General features: G+C 49.0%; 1 protein-coding gene across 2 annotated transcripts in view; it reads left to right on the plus strand.

The window, feature by feature from the left end:
- Positions 1-368: 368 nt before the first annotated feature.
- LOC119455392 (serine proteinase stubble) overlaps positions 369-20406 on the plus strand; it is a 29437-nt gene continuing 9399 nt past the window's right edge. For both annotated transcript variants that reach the window (XR_007467465.1, XM_037716793.2), the window contains exons 1-5: positions 369-631; positions 12433-14154; positions 14247-14326; positions 15735-15835; positions 17862-18130. Coding sequence is in view for 1 of the 2 variants with exons in the window: in XM_037716793.2 (XP_037572721.1) it covers positions 541-631; positions 12433-14154; positions 14247-14326; positions 15735-15835; positions 17862-18130 (2263 nt within the window). In the remaining variant the exon portion in view is untranslated. The remainder of the gene's footprint in view (positions 632-12432; positions 14155-14246; positions 14327-15734; positions 15836-17861; positions 18131-20406) is intronic.

The following is a 20406-nucleotide window of genomic DNA, read 5'->3' on the forward strand; positions in this document are numbered from 1 at the left end:
TATTGAACGGAGGTTGGGGACCAGCTTTCTATCTTTCTTTTTTTTTTTTTTTTTGCTTACCGCTGCCAATCACCGGCACTAAAGCATTCCCGACCGTGGAAGCTCCAGAAGAAGCAGGGATTGCCGTTGGCAGACATTCATCACGGTGTGGTAAGACGACTGAAGACGCCGAAGGGCAGCGGGAGGAGAGGGTGACAGGCTCGGGGGGTGCTTAAGCCTTTTCTTGGTGGCGGCACCTATATGCATCGCCATGAGCATTGTAGGCGTGCGAAGGGGAGGGAGGGGGGCTGCAGGCAACTCGGCACAGAGCGAAAGTCATGGCTGCCTCCTCCTCTCCCACGAAGCGAGGCGGCAGCAGTGCAGGGGACCAGCAGGCAGCCGCGCAGCAGCACCAGGCGGCTGCTGCAGCGAGCAGCGCTGGGAGGGCGACCCACCCACCAATGAGGGGAGGAAGAGAGCGGCGCGCCGCGACCTGGCCAGGCGCGCACGCGTTCCTGCCTCCGGTCCCTGGTGAGGAGAGACTCGCCAGCCGCCGTCGCCATGAGAAGCGGGCTCGCGACGCTGCTCGCCGTCGCCTCGCTGCACACGTGGACCGCGCTGGCGCTCAGGGTCCTGGATCACAGACTCTTCGGTGAGTGGCCGCCGCCGCGCAGTCTTCTTCGGGAAGAGAGGATTTCTGACGAGCAGCTGTCCCTGCGATGTCCGACCCGCTTGATTGAAGGGTGCGCGGTGGTTGACTCGATCGAGACGGGCACCGTCCTACGCGGTTGCTTTCCGTGGAGAGTATCGACGCCTTCCGATCACTTAGGATTTTTTCATGTGTGTATGTGTGTTTCGGAACTACGGCTGCCGTGAGTTCGCTTGTGATTAGACGGCTGCAAAGTTGTTTCGATGGTTGGGAGCTCGTGTGCATGTTGGTTTTCACGGCCTCTGCTCATGAAGGTCAGATATTCTCGCATCCATTCATGCGTGCGTGTGTTTACTCGTGCATCTTGTTTCAAGAGCGTCGGGATATATTTCCCTGTTTGACGGAAAGACATTTCTTTCTTATTTATTTATTTTTTTTTTGCTTCATATTGTGCACGAAGCCACTTTGTCAGCGTGACCGGAACGCTGCGCTTTATTTGGAATAAATGTTAGCATCAGTCCGTCATGTTTTGCCTTAGCCCCAAGAACAGCATCGTAGGCGACATCCGCAAAAACAAAACGCTATTTCTTTGGCTGCTGTTCGCAACATACAGCTGGCATATTATTCGTTCTAGCTTGGTTCACCTTATCGTGATCGAAACAATCGGTTGAGTTCACGAGCAATTCCGATTTCAACACGTTTTGATGGCATCAACGTTTCGATTCGAAAGATGGTTTTATCAATTTCAGGCCACCCAAGTCGGCCATATCCACTGTCATTACTGACTTTGTCGAATCAGTCGCGAACTGTGATCGTCAAAATTTAGTCGCCAGCACGTCTTGACAAGCAGTACGTCAGCTTGCCGGTGTGCAGGTGCTACGTGCGCTGCGTCAGATCACATGACTCAGCAGTTGACTGTTGAGTGACAAGGCGTGACAGCGTAAATAATTACTCACACACACAGAAAGTGAAAGCTTCAAGGACCTCCGCTGTTTACCCTTCTACCGAGGCGAGTGTCCCTGAACTTGCGAACGAGCCGGCATCATGCATGGATGGCTATGGGCAGCACGGAAAAAAATACGAGGTGTGCCTGACATTTTATAACCACGCCAAAAAAAAAAGAAGCAGTGTGCATAAATATTCTTCCCACTGCTAACCAATTCAGCTGTCTTGACTACACACGCGGCGTCGAGCAAGCGGCAGGGTCTGGGAACGTCGATGTTCCTCCAGCTGTAACGCGTGCTCCACCTTGACATCCGTATACATACACGTTCGCGTTTACCCCGTTCCGAAAGAATGACCTGGCTAAGCATGTGACGCGGGTGTGTTATTCAGGTTTTGGCCTTGCCGCCGCGACGCGTTCACGAAACGAAACCGAATGTCGATAAGGGCTGGTTGCTACCGTTTGATAAAGGAACTGTCTGCTCGGGACGCCCTGCGAATGCACAGTATTCCCAAAGTGTATAGATTGTGAATGGGCACGAGTCGGTAATGGAAACAAGTACAAAAGACGACTGTTGAAATGCACAAGAATTAATTCATTACGCAGTACCAAACCATGCACGAGAAAACGAAAGTAGAATTGAAGCCAGCCGACGAAGGAAATGTTCAAGTTGTTCATGGAAACGATCGTGAAGGAAATGATGGCATTGTGAAGGCTTATTGGTGCGTGGCGGTGCAGACGTATGAAGTGCTTCTGCTTCAGAATTGGATTGTATCCGTTCCTGTGTTTATGAAGATACCGAGATGACCCGTGTTCAGCCCAATCGTGCGGAATGCTTACTGCCACTTTGCATCTGCTGGCATTACCTTTCGGCATTCGATCACCAATTCCTTTTTCTGCCAAGGAAATGTTCCAGCGTATGAAATGTTGCTAAGACTTCTTTGATTTTCAGGCTAAGGCTAGCAGAGCTGCTGTTTACCGTATCAGTGTCACGGTAATCCCCATTTACAGCGCCCCGCCACTGCTTGAGCAGGTTGAGCCACGTGAGGTGATCGTAGATATCAGTTCATAAATCTGTCGATTGGTTGTCTATATAGGTATTGCGCCCAGAATGCCACTTGGAGTAGCACACCTTTATTATATTTCTGACGTATACATATAGTCTCACTACGCAAGGTAGTAAATGACGTAGGAACCGAGTTTGAGCGCAACCGGTTAAATGCACGATGTTTATGGAACGCTGTCGTCGTCAATACCACCCTTGTGCTGAGCATAGTGGTCGTCATGCCGATGTTTTTCGTCGTTGATGGTATGTCTTTGTTGTCGTGCCGCTAACTGCACTGCTGCCAAAGTTGACCTAATCTGCGTCTTTTTGGTACATTGCGAATCACGTTTCAGTTTTAAAGCACTTGCACCTAACAGAAATAATTCCGATACATGTGACCTGGAAATAATGCGACAGTGTTTTGTATTTGTCGGCCACCCATCTACAATATTTCTTGACGATTCGTTGGGCCTGATAATCCCTGGCCTGTTTGGTTTTGCAACTTACTAGAGTGTGCGGGATGGACGTTGCTGTATCATAATTTTATACTTGTAGAGCAAAGCGGCTGGCTGGCACCAATCTAAACATAACGATGCATAGATCACATATCTGCCGTTGAGACTGGCATCAAGAAGCACTACCAACGCGTTCTCGCAGAAGCACTACTAGGTGGCGTTCACCGTACTCAGCACAGCGGAGCGTGGCCTCCACAATTAGCTCTGAAAATGTTTCTGAAGTTGATCGCGGAGGCTGCAATTACGACGCGCTGTACGCGCTGATTTGACTCGGTGACGATTCAGTTACGTGCTTTGTCTTGCGCGTTGTATTAGTGTGTCAGTTACGTGCTTCGTCTTTCGCGTTGTGCTAGCGTGTGCAGCGTAGTGCAGCTTCCATATGCACGACGGTTGCTCATGGTCATCGACATTGGTAGTCGTGATGGAGGAGACGTGCCAACAGGCGTCAGCGTGGGTGCATCAACGCCTAAGGGCGCTTTAGCCACAAAACACCAATAGACATTATATATCAATGTGCAATAAACATTACACTACTTCTGTGAAGACACGTTTCACTTTCGTGTTCTATACCGATTCCTATATAAGAGGGATCAACCACATTTTTTTTCCTCTTATCCTTGGTTTCCGTATATTCTTTCATTCAAGCCACTACTAACACTTCGTGTCCAAACAGACCGTTTTCGCGAAGCTCCATTTCTTCTTGCAGAAAGCGTCAGGTCAAGTAACCGTCAAAGGCCGCGCATTGATGAGTGTCTGCAACACGAGCAGGTGATGACATACAAAACACTGGGTGGCAATAAGAGCCAGCTCCGCAGTTTGGAGTACCATATTGCGTGTAAGACGTGATAACGTTTTATGTCCCAAAGCCACAATTTGGCCAGGAGGCAGGCCAAATTCCGGTGTTCGTGACCAATTTTGGCAAACTGCTATTTAACGTTCGCAATATTCTCACCTATACACGAGGATTCTTGTAGTCTGCCTTCGTCGGAATGAGTCGCCGCGGCGCCAGGAATTGCACACGCGGCTCAGCATAGGGCGCCATAGACATTCAGCCAACGCGTGGGGCCGTGAAAGAACGCACGTTCCATTTCGCAGAAGGTTGCAAGTTTTTGAACGTAGGTTTCCCAAGCGGCAAAAATACGCGGCTGCACCTCAATATCTGGGAACGCGTTTTCTATTACGGCATTTGTGCCTAAAAGCTTCCTAAATGAAAACTTTAATCTCGAAGGTCACGTTTACGAAGCTTCATCACGGCAGTATCCCCTTTGAGAGTTCGATTAGAAACGGGGTTTTCGTCCGGAAAGCTTGAAGGCAGGGAGCGAACGGAATTCACTGTTTGCAACGTTGTGCCCCCATTTACGTCGGAACAACTTGAATGGACAGATAAGCAACCTCAACCAATGAAGAAGCCCTAGACGCTCGCCTCGCGTTCCGGCAAACGAGGACAATGGACTGCGAAGAGGCGTCCCCTTAATGCGCCAGCGGCGAGTTGACCCGAGAGCCGAAGTGGACTTTGCTCTTGTGTAGGTCCCCCCTTTTTTCGCGTCCTTTGTCCGGTTTAGCACTGGTTAACAAGATCCGGTCCACTAACCAACTAGCCCGGTCCAATACCCCAGTGACTTCAGCGAATCCGTGCGAGCGGCTGCGATCGCGTGAACAAGTTGGGCTGCTGCGGGTCTCCTGTAAACGCATCAGTTTTCTTTGGTCGCTCTATACGATACGAGGAATGGTCCGGAGAGGCTGTTTCCCGCTTTTTTTTTTTTTTTTTGAAAGGCGGTAATGAAAGTAGAGGGATAATTGGAGATAGTCAATGAAGATAACTGGACATAAATATAGGCTGATGATGGTGAATGAAAGTCGGCCAATAGAAATTACGGGACAAAATACGGGATCAAACAAACGAAGAACGATAAACTTGCACAAAAATCTCACATCCCTTGTTCTATCCACAGCCGGCCGTGTGAGATTTTTCGGTTGCCACGCGAGCCATCTTACCATTCCCTTTGGTGACGGAGCAGCAAACGCACTTTTGCCTCTTCTGCTGAAACCAGAAGAAAGAAAGAAAGCAAAAAAGTACACACGTAAAACAAATGTTGCCTTAATGAAGCCGTAGGATCTTGCGGCAGACATGAAGCCGGTAGTTTTCACTCCTAATCACTGCCAGGAAGTCTGGGCCGGGTGGACGGGCCTTTCTTTCTTTCTTTTTTTTTTTTTTTTTGTCTTTGTGAATTCGTTTTGCGACCGGCCGCGCGAGGGAAGCCGCGAGCGGGCGGCAAATGATGACCGCCGCAGGAGCGAGTCGTCCTTATCAGCCGTCTCGGCTCGGTGAAGACTGCCTATTCCGCCGTGTCCTCACTGGAAGCATTGAACCGGCTGCGAATGCCATCAAAGCAAACAGTATATACATTCATGGTGCCGAAATTACGAGCAGGCTATACGATGAGGGGCGTCATTTTTTCCTTCTTCGCGTGCCGCATATAAAGTGGGCTGGAAATGAGTCTGGTCGTAGCAGTAAACCGCACGCACCGGCACTCGCCAAGTGCGTCTGCGTAGCAAGTTTGATTTAGCGGACACCGTTGGAATGGATGCTCGAGGCATGTCTCGTATCTCGAGAGCGTGTCTCGCAGCGTCCTACGCTGGCCACGCGATGAACCACCGGAAGACGACGATAATAGGGTGGTTGTTAGAGTGATTTCCGAACGAGAGACCTCCGATGTCAATGTTGAGGCATTAATAGGGGGGGGGGGGGGGGGGGTGCTATAGAAGTAACACTGTCACTCTGAATTGCTGCATTTAGACAAACTCGTGGTGAGTCCGGCCGAAACCCGGTTGTTGGGTTCCTCTAAACTCAGTCGAAGGAGCGTCAGACCGGGTTCAGTGAGTGCCGACTGCTAGAAGGGGTCAGTTGTCTTGAAGTCTCCGGAATAGGTCCTCTCTATTGACCCGTTTCGCGAAATGCATGTGCACGCTGTTGTGTCGGTCTGGGTCATGCAGCCCGATCTCTGACTCGACTAGGCCGAGTCGAGATCATGTAAACAAACCTAATGTCGAAGGAGGGTTGAGTTCACGAATTCGCGCCAGTAGAGTTGGGGCGTTGAGACATATTGCTTGCTCTACGTAGGTCGCCTGAAGAGGCGTATAAGATCAAAACGACGTGTCGTTAGGCGTGGATGGAATATGAATCATTTAAGTGCCGTATTCTGCGTAAGGAACGGACTGCATTTTTTATAGAGATTTTGGATGCTCTGTCGAAAGAGGCTTAGATATCGGTGCGAGCCGATATCTCGAACGCAATAACGCTTCTACAGAATAATGCAAGCGCGGTTTGCTACTTTAATCGTAATGTACAAATGCTGAAACCGCAAGCACTGGTTATCTCAGGAATTGGCCTTGTGCCAAAATGTGTTGTTCCTCAGAGTATTAAAGGCAACCAGATCGTTCCTTTACTTTTTTTTTTTACTTAAGACGTTTGCGTCAAGCTTCCACCGTTCATTTCTTTTTTGTTTCTTGTTTTTTACACGATGCTTTACTTCACGGAGCAAGGCTAGCGCAATAAAGCTCGGCATAGGCCAGTTGACAATACAGCTTACGTAGGCGTCGCTTAGCATTTCCTGGTTGCATCCGCGCGTTGCGCTGCTAGCTTTGTCATTACAGGGCGACAACCGAAGCTGGATGCGAGCGCTACCCCAGCGTCTAGCGCTAGATATTGATGTTCCGTTAACTTGCCCAGTGTGTCGTCCCGCAAGAAACATGGTAGCTCATAGCTTAAACGAGAAGAAAATATCAAATGCACACACAAAAGTCAGTCAAGCAATTCTGAAAGCTCTGTCGCGGATAAGCGAATGCATCTATTTGTTCGTCTACTGCTCGAGTCGTTACAGTAGGCAAGTTTAAAGGAAAACAGTAAAACCTAAGAAAAATAAAGAAAGCGGAAGCCTCGGTAGACTTTCAAGGTGCGCCTGACAGGGCAAAGCACACGCCAGCCGAGGCGCCTGTCATGCAACGGCGACTAGTCCCACCAAAGACGTCCGACGCGAGGCAAAGAAAAGTAAGCTGCGATGAGATGACGGTTAGGGGGGTGGGGGGCTCTGAGGGAGGTTGAAGAGCGGGGGGGGACTGGAGTGGCGTCCAGGTTCCGGTTTGGCCAGTAAGTACCGTAAGAGGGCGTGTTCCGCGCCTCTTCGAAGGACTGAGGGTGCACGCATTCTTACCGTATTCGGTCACGCAGTTCTGACGGATCGGCGTCGGCCGCCGCCCAGGGAGAGGGCGCTGCAGCGGTGCGACCGACGCGTCACCTGGCGGCGACGTAGACGAGCCTCGCGGAACGACGTGCGTGCTTTCGCGACTCGTTCGCTAAAGCCGGCTTTATGCGGCTGCACGACGTTGGGAAACGTGATCACGCACGGGTCATTGTGATCCCAGTTGCCGAGCGGACGCTGTCGTCTTTTGCTTAAAAGCGCGGTTTCCGCCGCGGTTATCGAGGCAGAGTGGGTGCACGGCTGCGTGCACGGAGCGTTTTCTTTTTCTTTGCGTCCAGTTTCGATAGAATCGGTTGTGCACTGCTGTGTGCGCTAATCAGAAGGCGTCAACCTTTTAAAGAAGCATAAAAAAAAAGGAACCGTCTGGCTTTTTGTATGACCAGGTAAAGAAGTCAAGCCCGAAAGACGGTGCTCAAGTCAACTGAAAAGCGGGTGACAAAGTGTTTGCGTGGACGAAAGCTGTAACGTCAACGAGAAAGAGAGGGTGCATGAAGAATGGGATTATCCATCTGACTGCAAAGAAATGCTACAAAACCTAATTAGGTTTTCCGGAAAGTTAGTAGTTCATGAAAAATGTATTCTTATTCGCGGAATAGACACTAAATCGGCCTGCATTTTAATAAGCGTATTTTGTTGCTAAAGTATCGTAGCTTTTGTTCCTTGTGGTGGTTATCATGTATTACCTATGTGGTACCACTTATTATGCTTGCCTCTATTTTGACTCGAAAGGAGATGTCAGTGTGTGTAAATAAATAACAAATGAACAAACAGACATCTATTGGACGACAGGGGACATGCGCGCTCCGGGCCGTGTTTTGCACGCAACAAAGTACAGACCCCGCAATATTCAATGCTTATGTAATAACGCTTATCGCCATCGTATTCCAAACATGCTTGTCATCAACGGGCTCTCATCCTTGCCATTGACATCACATCTGAAAGCGCGCACACGTTCGTTTATCTAGAACGTGATGGTTCAGGTCGATCTAGCCCTTAACTAGGATCACTGGAGCAAACGTTTCCTGGTCATTTCTGTTACCACTTTGATTAGCGAACAACTGACGTGTGGGCAAATTGTTTCTGAGATAGTTAAAAAAAATTAAGCGGAGATCAGTAGCAAAAGTGAATAACATTCTTGATGGTTATCAGCGAGGCGATAAAGAAGTTGTAGAAAGAGCTCAGATAAAGTAATGCCAAAAGGGGCAATAGAAAAACGCTTGCAGCATGGCCTACAAGATCGGGGATGTGCACTGCCCAATTTCGGAGGCCAAGTTTGCAGGAGCATAGTTTTATTAAAAACCACTAGAGGAAAATTTGGCGTTAGTGGCTACGGGACCTGCAAGTATTGCGGTTCAGTCACCATGAGAATGACGTAAGCACATGCATTTACCCAAACTTCTTTTTTTTTCTTGTTTTTAAGTGCGAAACACTTTGGGGGCCCGGGCTGTCGGCGTCTGGCGCGTGATCACGCTCAAAAACAAGTGCTCAAAACAGCGTCAAAACAAGCGCAGAATTGATCAGAACCGGTTCAAAATAAACTAACATGATTCAGAATAATTTAAAAGAGAGGAATAATCAAGCATTAAGTGCATTAATTACAGAAATTCGTTAAAATCACTTCTAGCTATTATCAGCATAGGCTTTGGCTCCATGTGCGTGGTGGTTTCGCACCAGTTGTGCCTTAGCACAGGTGTCAAAACGGATGATGGATGGCTAAACACAAGATAAACACAGGATAAAACAAGATAAGCACACGGAAAACACGAGGGAAATACCGGCGAATCACTGTTCAGCACTTCCCTAGCTTTCACGTTGAGTGGAACTGCATTTTTCTTTCTTTTTTGTAAGTTTATTTCAGTTGACTTCGGGACTCTCGAAATCCACCATTTTCAACAAAATATAACTTTACAAATGCAACAATTCACAACGATTATCTACGCGTGCAGAGATTTATTGCCTTCGTACTTTAAAGAGCATGATAGCTTAGAAATTAAAAAAAGAAAAGAAACCTAAACCTTAATAAATAACACAAGAATGTCCGAAGCCACCAGCAGGACGATTAGACAAATCTATTTACTACCCATGATTCCCGTTCTATAGCTAACCATGGCTGCGCCAAAGTTCCCTCTAGTAATTTTATTCGGAAACTGGTCATGAGAGCGGGGTGTCCGAGATTGGGTAGCGCGCCGTCTGATTTCGTAGGCTGTGAATGGAGCCTGCACTGGGAGTCAGTGCAGCGCAGTCGTGTTGCTGTGCCGATAAACCACAAAACCTTCACATCCCTGTAAGTTGGCTGCCCTGCACAGCTCCAAAGACCCCCAAAAGGGCTCGTGCACAGACTACATTCCTGTCTGAAATGAACAGATGAGCTGAGGCTGCCAAACGGCCTCCGGCCATTCATTTTCTTCTCGATGTACTATTCGAAGAAATTTTGCGAAGACGCCCCTTAGTCACACAGGCAGCACTTCTCCAGGTGGCGGATTCAGCTATTGTTTCATCCAGGGAAGGCTCATAACTCAAAGTACCGGTACGTGTACCGTTCACTATTTGCTTTCGACTATACATGCACAAAATGATTCTGCTGACGAGAGTTTTAGCAGTGTCTGTAAAGATGTGTAAAGCATCCAACCTGCAGGATGTGGAAAATGCCCAGTCTACGCTGACCGACTGTTTCGCACCGAGCAACACACCCCGAGAACTGACTACAGGCGAACGTGTCTCTCCTTGCATTTGTAGAGAGGCAACACCACGCACGAGCCTATACGAGCTGCATCGGATTATCAGCAACAAAAACGCGGTCTGGTGTGCGTTGTAACGTTTCATTGGGACTTACATTTTGACAAGAAGTCACTGCTTCGCGAAAAGTAATAAGGTTGGCATACCAACGTTTCGCCATCGTAACGGCTGCCGAAAGAAGGCAGCAAATCTCTCTCTCTCTCTCTCTCTCTCTCTATATATATATATATATATATATATATATATATATATCCTCACGTTTGACCCTATACATCAATTCACCCATTTCCGTAGCTTTCGATGGTACGTCCCCGTTGGGCATGTTGGTTGAACGCCTCGCTTCCTGGTACCAGATCTTATTTTTAAACATCTCGCGCTCGTATATCAATGTAAATGGGACATTCGGCTTACTATTCGACTGACCATGCAGGGAAGCTGCTAGCGTAATCACACAGTGTTCCTGAATCCCTGACATTTTTTTTCCTTTTTCGAGAGCAGCATATACGCAGTTTTCAGTAAAAAATTCAGGAAGTTCGTAAATAGAACGCAGTGGCAGAAAGCAATGCGGGGCCAAATCGTATCCTGCTTTCGAGGCCGATACCTTTATCTTGCGTGGAAACGGAAACCAGTTTTGCTTAGCGTTCGAACCACCCGAACAAAAGCCGATCTCCTACTACGAAAGACCGAAAGGAAAATACGTAATCTCCACATCCGCGCATCTTACTGCTTAACCGAGAAAATACGGCAAAAATTAAAAAAAAAAAGAGAGAAGAGAAAAAGCAGGAACGCGCTACAGGCGATTAGCCTGCTTCTTACTAGGTGTGCAGAGGAGCCAACAGGCTTTCGGCCCTGAACTTGAACTTGCCCGCGGTGGTATAGGAGCCAGAATGGTCGCACGCGATCCAGGGGGGTCGATGAAACGCAACAAAAGACCAATAGCAATCGGCGACCGCGCCTCACCAAATTGCCTCGTGTCCTAAAAGCAGCCATGATGTATGTGCAACGTCGTGTCGAGAATGGCAAAAAAGGAGACCCCCCGGCGGCGACAAATCTCCGATGCGCCGGGGCGTCGTCTCCGCGCTGCTTAGCCCAATTTCGAAAGCAGCAACAGCAACAGAGTTAATCCCGGAGCGCAAATCGAACGACCCGGCAGGTGATTATTGCCACCCGAGGCCAGCCTCCTTTCCCTCCCAGCTCGTCTTTTTCTCGTGATTCTCTGCTCGGATGAGGAGCCCGAGGCAAAGCGATCAGCAGCCTCCTGCAAAGGCCGTTTATCCGCCGGGCGAGGTAAAACGCAACGCGGCGGCGGCTTGTGAGCACTCTAGAAAACCGACCTTGGCATTTGCGAAGAAAAGCAAAAAAATAACTACGCGATGAAGGTGAACGACCGGATGTCCTGCACTCATCTTTGCCTGGCTGCCTGCGCTGTTGCGGGAAAGAAGCAGAAGACGCTCGACCCTCGCCCAGTTTGTATGTTTCTTCTTTTTCATCGCCGCCGCCGCCGCCGGGGGTTGCCCGCTCCTCCTCCCTTCGTCTTCACGCTGGGAGCACGCTGCCGCACGAGTCTTCCGCGTTTGCCGGTTCCGCCATTGGCCCTCTCCCCTCCTCCCAACCCGTTTCCTCTTCTAACCGATATTTCGACCAGCAAGGTCACAGGAGGGAGAACCCATCTCTCCTCCCAAGAGCGCTCGGCGGCCTCGCACAGGCGTGTGTGTGTGTGAGGGTGGCTGGGTGAGCACGGCGCCAAGGGTGAAGGTCAATGTGTTTGCGGTGCTGTGGGCGCTGCGCCCTCCTCCCCTGCCAGCAGGCCGCCAGACATGGCTTCTTTCTTCCCTCCGCGTGTTCCACTGGGACCGCGGTATGTCTGAGCGGAACGAGACGTTATGGGGGGCACAGCAGTTGCTTGTCATTTGCTACCCCTTCGCAACCCCGGTGACCTCCTTGCATTTCCTAGGAGGACCGCATCGCCTAAATTAATTTTGGTTTTGGAAGGCAGGTAGGGGCGCGTTCGGCCGCGTTCCCGGCTGACAGCCGTCAGCTTACTGCGTGCCGCGTTTCCTACGCACGCGTCTGGGGGGTGTACCGGCGAAATGTCTTTATTATGTTGACATCTCTAGTGTTCCGGTTGCTTGAGTACGCTGCGTACAGAAATAAAGTACGTAACCGGAGGTTTATGAGTTTGTGTGCGAAGTTACCTGCGGAGGCGTGGCTCAGCTTTCTCAGTAGACTGCTTCCGTTCTGAAAATTGGGGACACGTAACCATAGAGGCGTTGCTTATAAAAACGTTCCTTTTCTTTTCTTTGCAGGCGCTACGCGCACCATAAAGCTCAAGCCGTGCCAAAACAGGGTAACTGGCCAAGAAGGCACCTGCATGTTTGCCTGGGACTGTTTCAGCGCAGGCGGCACCCACCTCACATACTGCACAGACTCTTTTTACACGGGTAGCTGTTGCAAACTACCGCCTGGGGTCGTCGTGCAACAACATGACATGCCTTCAGAACCGGCCAACAGCATTGACTCGGTGCCATATGAGGGTGACGACGACTACAAGAAAAGAACGAAGCGGCCTCCGACGAGCACGCTCAAAACGACGTCGCAGATGTCGTCCAAGACAACGCAGCCAGTTACCTACGCTGTCACAACGCCAAGCCATGCACCGTTGCCAACCACTACGGGGACTACACCCTTTGTGGGTCTCTCGACGTTTACGCCGGGTCTAATCACGTGGAGGCCTCACGAAACTACTTTGCCATTTCTTCCTGATGAACCGCCATCAACAGTGCCAAATGATTACGGGTCAAGTACTAGCGTACCGGACACAACTAGCGTTCCGACTACGACTACCACGAAACAGACCACGCGAGCACCTGTCACGACCACACGGATACCAATCGTGGCGAGTACATTCCTCACTCCCGAAGACACAACGATAGGGCAAACTTCGGAGTCTGCTCCTCAGACAACGACAAAAGTCACAACGGAGCAACCAGTCGAAACGAGCAGCAAGCCGACGGAAACGGCCGCATACGATACCACGTCCCATGATTACACGATGTCTACGGAGACGCCCACAACTTCCACACAAACTCCAGCTACCGACACTACAACAGCACAGACCACTACGCAGCGGCCATCCACTACGTCAGTACAGAGTCACACGTGGATCGTCAACGAACGAGAAACCACAATGGCTATTCCACAGTCTGTTCCGACGGAGCAGACGTGGGTGGTAGTTGACGAGGCCGATGCCAGTGGCCAGCAAACAACAACACCGACGCAAAGTGAAACCGCCGGCCAGACCACTTCGACCTCGTCGATGGCAGACTGGTCCACGGTGACCGACATGGTTACTTCGATTTCGTGGGTCGATATGACGGAGCTGTCTACGACGCAGAAGCCGCCGCCAGATGTGCCCGACACAACTCCGCTACCGTCAGAACCTCCTCCGCATACACCAGTTCCTCCTACCACGTCTACCACCGTAGCCACGACTTTGAGCGCTACGACTGGCACTGATGTCGCGGAAACAGATTTCGTTACTGTCAGTCCAGACTCGTCGGAGGCGCCGTCACTCGAACTGGTAAGCGCTACGACTACTGCGACGTCCACGAAGGAAGAGATTAGTACGCAACCACAGACAACCACTCAACGGCAGCCGTCAACTGCGCGACCGACCACCTCCCAGCCGCCTACCACTTATACGCCCGAGATAGCTACGACCACTACAACGCGCCTGGGCCCTATACTTACGACCCTCACCACACGCCGCACTACGACAACTACTGCAGAAGAGACGACAGTTCCAACCACGACAACAGCTGGTACAACGTGGAAGTACACGGTGCCGACCTACACTGTTTCGGAAGAGCGCGAGACCACGACACAAGTGCCGACAACAAAGAGGGCAACCACGCCGCCAACGACGGTTCAGTCGACACTTCCAAAAGCAACAACTACGACGACTGTGCCAACGACTACGGTGACAACGGGGCCAACGACAATTTCTCCTGACAAGGACATTCGGAAAAGTAAATTCACGCTAACCTTTCCTTCTAACAGAAATTAGGATCCTAGCGTGAGCAATTTCAACGGCGAATTCTCATTGCATCAACTTTTCCAGTATGCGGCCGGCCGAGGACAATACCAAGTGCGAGGATTGTGGGAGGCGAACAGACAAAATTTGCTCAGTGGCCTTGGATGGTGAGTGTTCAACGATTGGCTGTCTGATGTATTTATTTAATTGTGCCTGCAGAGGATGCTGTCTGTTTCTGTTCTGAATACAATGATTGCTTGAAACGAATTGGTTGGCTATACTCACCACTATACCTACTCCACATAAGAGTAACTATGTATGTTAGTTTTCTTACGTTGCAGCGATACTTCAAAACACTTTATCACATGCCGTCGCGCCGTCCACATGGATGGATGGATGCAAAACTTTCTCTTTATGTTTATAAGCAGCTTGTTTACTTTTACATATTTATCTTACAAATATGTCTTGTGCTACAAATTCCTGTGATATCAAGAAAAAAAAACTTTCTCATGTTCGTTACAAGAGTTATTGTAATATCTGTATTAGTTTTCTTTGTCTTCTAGTGCATTGATAGTCAGATGTGTTAACAAATAGACCCCTGCTACAACCTTTGACAAGGTTCTGTGGTGATTGCCAGCGGCACCATTAAAACAGGAAAATTGGAAATCGCATAGGAAGCGGCCATAGCGCTGGCGCTCGTAATCAGTGATTCTAAAACTGCGCTTCATAACTTCGCTAAGCGAAGCGTCTCGAAAGAGGCGCTAAGGATCATGAGTAACTTTCGCGGGGAGCGTCACGTTCATGTCATATGGACGCCCGCCCACTCCTCCCTCCCGGGCAACGAAACCGCACACACCCTATCCCGAAACCAGGGAACCACCCCGTCCGACGTCTGAGAAGACACCGTCATTTGAGCTCAATAAACGTTTTTCTCTCTCTCCCTCACCCTAGCTCGAGAGTTATCGAGTCGAGCAGGAGCAGGAACAACACAGGGTCCGGTTGCGGTGAGAGACCGCATGGTCAAATATAATGAAATCACCAAACGCTACCGATTAGGCAGGCAGCATTACCCTCCACCACACTCCTCATTAAGTAAACAGCAGGCGACAGCATGGCACCTATTACAAACGCCTTCCCAAACCCGATCGCTTATAATCATTGTTAAGCAGAACTCTATTCAGATAGATGCAAAGGACTGCAATCAGTGGGCGGACCTCGGACACATAATCTGGGCTTGCCCCAACATAGTGGAGGGGTCAAACAACACATATACGAACGCGGAGCAGTGGGAGACCGCGCTGCTCAGTTCAGACAGCGAGCACCAACTACAAGTCATCAAGCAAGCCGAAGCTGCCGCTAGGACCCAAGGGCTCCTAGCCACCATCGAAGGGAGGGGAGATAAACTCCGCTTACACTTGCCGTTTTCAATAGAAGTTGTTTATCTCTCTCTCTCTCTGTTGCTTGTATAGAAATAGGATGTTAAATAACTATAAGAAACTAGAGTGATTCATTGTGATTGATCGATCGATTGATTGGCTGTAAGTGATATCGTTTTTTTTTCTCGTGCACTTTCAGATATCCCTGCGGCAGTTCAAGCGAAACAACTTCCTGCACAAGTGCGGAGCGGCGCTACTCAACGAATATTGGGCCATCAGCGCGGCCCACTGTGTTCACAAGTAAGCACTTTAGCTTACTCGACAGAGTTCAAATGAGTGTGCTAGTGGAAGCACACCCTCTCCGTCACTAGTTAGTTGTATAGGGTTTTATGGAGCCAAAGCAAATGAGGCTATGATGTCTTCGTCGCGTGCAGTAGATGACTTTTCTTGTGAAAGCACTTCGGTACACATAACCTCGCATCGTTCTGTTCACATTACATCCGCTGCTGTGGGTAGTGAGGCAATGGCGTTTCCCGGTTGAGTACGAGGTCACGTGTTCTACTCTCGGACGTCGGGCCCACGCTGTAATTAGGGAGAACTGATCAGCTCCATTGAGATCACGTATAAAGTACCTCAGGTTCCCTTAATTCGAGCTTGTGGTCCAGTAAGCAGTCCTTCATAACAATGCCCTCATTTCGCACAATAAATCCAGCGAAACTTGGTAATCTGCACAAATTGGTATACCTCGATGCAAACTTTCCTCTCACTCTCATTACTTAAAACACAGCATTACATAACAGATCAGACAATCGTAGATCTTTGCCTTCAAGTTATTACTCATGAATCGAGGTTGAGCTTATGCAAGTACTCATTAGGCACGCTTCTTTTGAGAATATAATTATTTATTTTATTCTTTCTTTTTTTTTCAAAGGAACCATAAGCCAGTTTCTCCCAGTAAAGCTGCGTTCACGAAATTTTAGTGGTGTGTTGTGAATGTTGAAACTATGGCCATGGTGGGGAATGTGCTCCAGCATCATGCTCAAGTGATGGTTAACGAATTAGGATACTTTTCAGTAAAGCTTATCTGCGAAGTAACACTGTACCATTCGATGGGTACTGACATATGCACCAAGTGAAACTTGGACCACTTTACAATCTAAGAGACCACCAGCAACAAGCTATATTAAACTTATTAAATAATTGGAAGTAATATGGTCTACTCGAACATTAAATGGTGCAAATTAGGTCCCGATGCACAAGTATTTTTCACATTCTAAAGGCCTGATTTCAGCACCCCCTACCCTGCGACAGTAACGTTGCGAAAATAAATTTCAGGCATGATGTCGGGAAAAAATCGGATCTTTGCCGCCTTATCACTTTTGAAGAAACACATTTCGTAAACGAATGATATGGATTCTTGAAAATGAGCAAAGGTATTGCCATTTTTTTTACCGTTTTGCTCACGTGAATTTGTAAGGCCGTGACGTGGACGGGAGTGGGCATATTTTATACACAGGCGGCTTGTCGCTTATTCCAGCGGCAACGGCAGGCAAAGATTGCTGCGTTTATTGAGGACATCCAGATTGCTCGAGAACTTCATTATGATAAGCTGCTGTTGTGCATGTATTTAATTTTTGCGTCTTTGTTAATCCCTCATCACGGCCTATATTAACAGCTTCCCGTACTAGAGCATCGCAAATCGTCTTTGGGGATTTGTTTGTGAATATATTGTAACGTTATAGTGACTGTGAAGAACACAGTATCAAGACTGTGAATCACGAAGCAACCGTTTATTGGGCCATCTGCCCACATTAAGCAAGCGACACCGAAGCACAATTATAGCGGCGAGTACAGTCGCCGATCGTCGAAATCTAATCTGTTGGTCAAGCGCGTCGGCTTTTATGCATGACTCTTCGAAGGTTGGCAAGCGTGTGGGACCATATCGGAGTATGAGGCATACATAGCCGAAGCAACGCAAGCCTAATAATTACCATTAAGCATGTTAAATAAACGAGACTTCAGGAATATGATCTGTCGCTACATTGCTCGATTGCTATTCGCATTACCACCAACAGTCATCGTGAGGTGAGCTCTGCCGTAATTTTTTTTAGTTCAGTGCATTCATATGCAGCATTGCAGATATGGCGTTTCTTTCTACCTATATTATTTTTTATTGACACGTGAAAAATGACGTCCGCCACTGTAAGCTGAATAAATCTTCTCCCGTTACGGGTATTTCAATTAAAATAAATCAGTTGGATCATGCCTTGGTCATCTGCGCTCTGTTTCCCTTCCATCATTGAAGTGTCTCTCTGATTCGCCGCAGCGTGTCGCCCACTGACATCCTTCTCCGGCTGGGCGAGTACGACCTGAAGAGTGAGCGTGAGCCACTGTCGCACGTGGAGCGGCGCGTGCAGATCGTGGCCACGCACCCGCGCTTCGATGCCAGCACCTTCGAGTACGACTTGGCTCTGCTGCGCCTCTACGAGCCCGTGCCCTTCCAAGACAACGTGATACCAGTCTGCGTACCCGACACCAACGACAGCTTCGTTGGTCGCAGTGCTGTTGTCACCGGATGGGGACGTCTGTACGAAGGTAAGTCGGCGGGGCTTTACCGGCAGTGTGCGATTTGTAGCAGCACCACGGCAGGGCACTAGTGGAATTGCATAGCGTTCATATACGAGAGAAACGGATTCGTATGAAGAAATGCTTCCGAACGATATAACGTCGAAAACATTGAGGCCCCATAGAAATGACAGTAGTCGTGTCTATCCTAATATCATGACCATGGCGTAAATGCCACATAGTCTGCGCGAAGGATAGCGAAAGACATGTGGCGCTGACTGTGGAAAGCTTGATCAACAATAATTGCGCCCTTCCACTCCGCGAAAATGGTCGAACAGCGAAGCTGTGTTAGCTACACCGAGTGTTACATGTGCATGTGTTGCACATGATGCAATTGCGTAAACACAAGTAAACACAGATCTACAACAACTTATATTCAAACGTTACGAGGCGAGAAGAGGCAGCGACTTCCGACGCTACTCGACGAGTGTCCAGTTCTCTGGTCGAAACCTGCCGAGCCGCCGCCGGAGGCATCGGCTGCAGTCGCGGACACCAAGCACGTTCGCCGCGAACGCGGGGTAACGCGGGCGGCGTCGGCAGCAACACTACGCGTTTCGCGTTATCCGAAAGCGCGCGCCGCACAGAAACACCTTTTCTTATCGCCTCTCCTCCTTGCGCACAGCGCGCCCTCTCGTTGGTCTCCTCCTCCCCCAGCACGCCTGCCGTACCCCGGCACGGTTCTCATCCTCTCCTTGTCACGTGACCTGCGTGACTCCGGACAGACGGCGAAGGGTCGACTAAGAACAGCTTCGCTGTTAAAACACGCTTCCCCTCCAGCACGGGACCTGGTTTCAGTCTCCACAATTTCGAAGCCTCTTCTGCTGGAGCCGAAGGTTTACTTTTCAATCCAAGGCCAAGCTTCTGACAACTCGCACTAAAGAAAATTGCGCGCTAAGTATATATTTTGGACACTTTCTAACATTTCTTTTCCTGCGATTTACTTGCTGATAACTTGGACGGGAGTAGTTTTAATACACATTCAGTGTTCACTTTTGTTGTTTCCTAACATCATGACATTATTATGCAGCAAGCAAAGGTTTGTTGAAGTTATCACAGAAACGATCAAGCGCCAGAGTTTAAGTAACATCATGTCATTTTGTCTTGTCATACGTTAATTCAACGGGCAGATTAGAGTGAAGCATTAAAAACAGTCAAACGGTAACTTCACCGTCGTTTCGCGTAGCCCATGAAGTTCTCGCTCAGGCCTGCCGAGTTTAAATAGTTAGCACTCCATGGTACTGCATCCAGCCTTTTTCCTTGTTTTGTAGCCTGGGAACAGCGATTATTCTTGGACCATTAACTTAGCGACATATACTTTTCTATGAGCGAATTTTGGCACCTCATCAGTTGAACGCACATGGCGTAGAAAGCTGTTTTGTTTCCATTTTTACGGTCTATGGCAGTTCTTATCAAGTCCAAGCCGGTATTTTGTAGCGATGCGTTATGCTTTATCCTAGTGCTGGTCTTATCGATCCAGCGCTCACGGCCGGCTGATCCGATTGATAGCGTGAGCGTACCGTCGTTCTGACCACTGACCAAGCGCGAAAAGCACGAAAAGGCATTAGCATCAAAAAGGAAATACCGGCCATAAATGGCTGTTACATTATTTTCAGAACAGTATTACGGCAAAAGCATGTCCCTGCTTGGTATATCGTCATTGCCACCACAAAAGGTCGTCAAACTGCGATGCGTTTACTTCAGATGAGCCCACAGCAAATCACATATTCTGATGAACCCACTTTCCTTTATTACTTTTTTTTTTTGCTGTTTCAACATGAAAATCTCTGTATTCGGTCCCCTTTAGTTAGTTGTACTGTAGTCAGATTTAGACTGGCGATAAAGACCAGACAAATGGACGAAGACTTCGCTCCCTTCCTGATACAGGGCATGACTGGGAACAACTGCTGTTGGAGTCGCAAAACGGGGAATTCCCGGAGATCACCTGTCCTGTGTCCTTCCTCGACCCGGCTATTTTCGTGCTCGCTCCTATCGTCGCAGAGATAAGACTGCGAAGATGGAGCGCCTGACTGGTTGTGTGCAGGAGGCTCGTTGCACCACAGCATGAAATCGCGTTTTCTCGGGTTGTGCCGGCCTGCCTCTTGTAGGCCGGACTCAAAGAAGGTAGACGCTAGATAGCAACACGGAAGCTGACAAATACAAAGATCAGACATAAAGAAAGCAACATAAAAGTAAACGAACAATATATTCATTCACAGTGAGCAATGCGGACGGTCCATGTAAGTGCT

The sequence above is a fragment of the Dermacentor silvarum genome, chromosome 6 (assembly GCF_013339745.2).
Source record: "Dermacentor silvarum isolate Dsil-2018 chromosome 6, BIME_Dsil_1.4, whole genome shotgun sequence".
In the NCBI taxonomy this organism is placed as follows: domain Eukaryota; kingdom Metazoa; phylum Arthropoda; class Arachnida; order Ixodida; family Ixodidae; genus Dermacentor; species Dermacentor silvarum.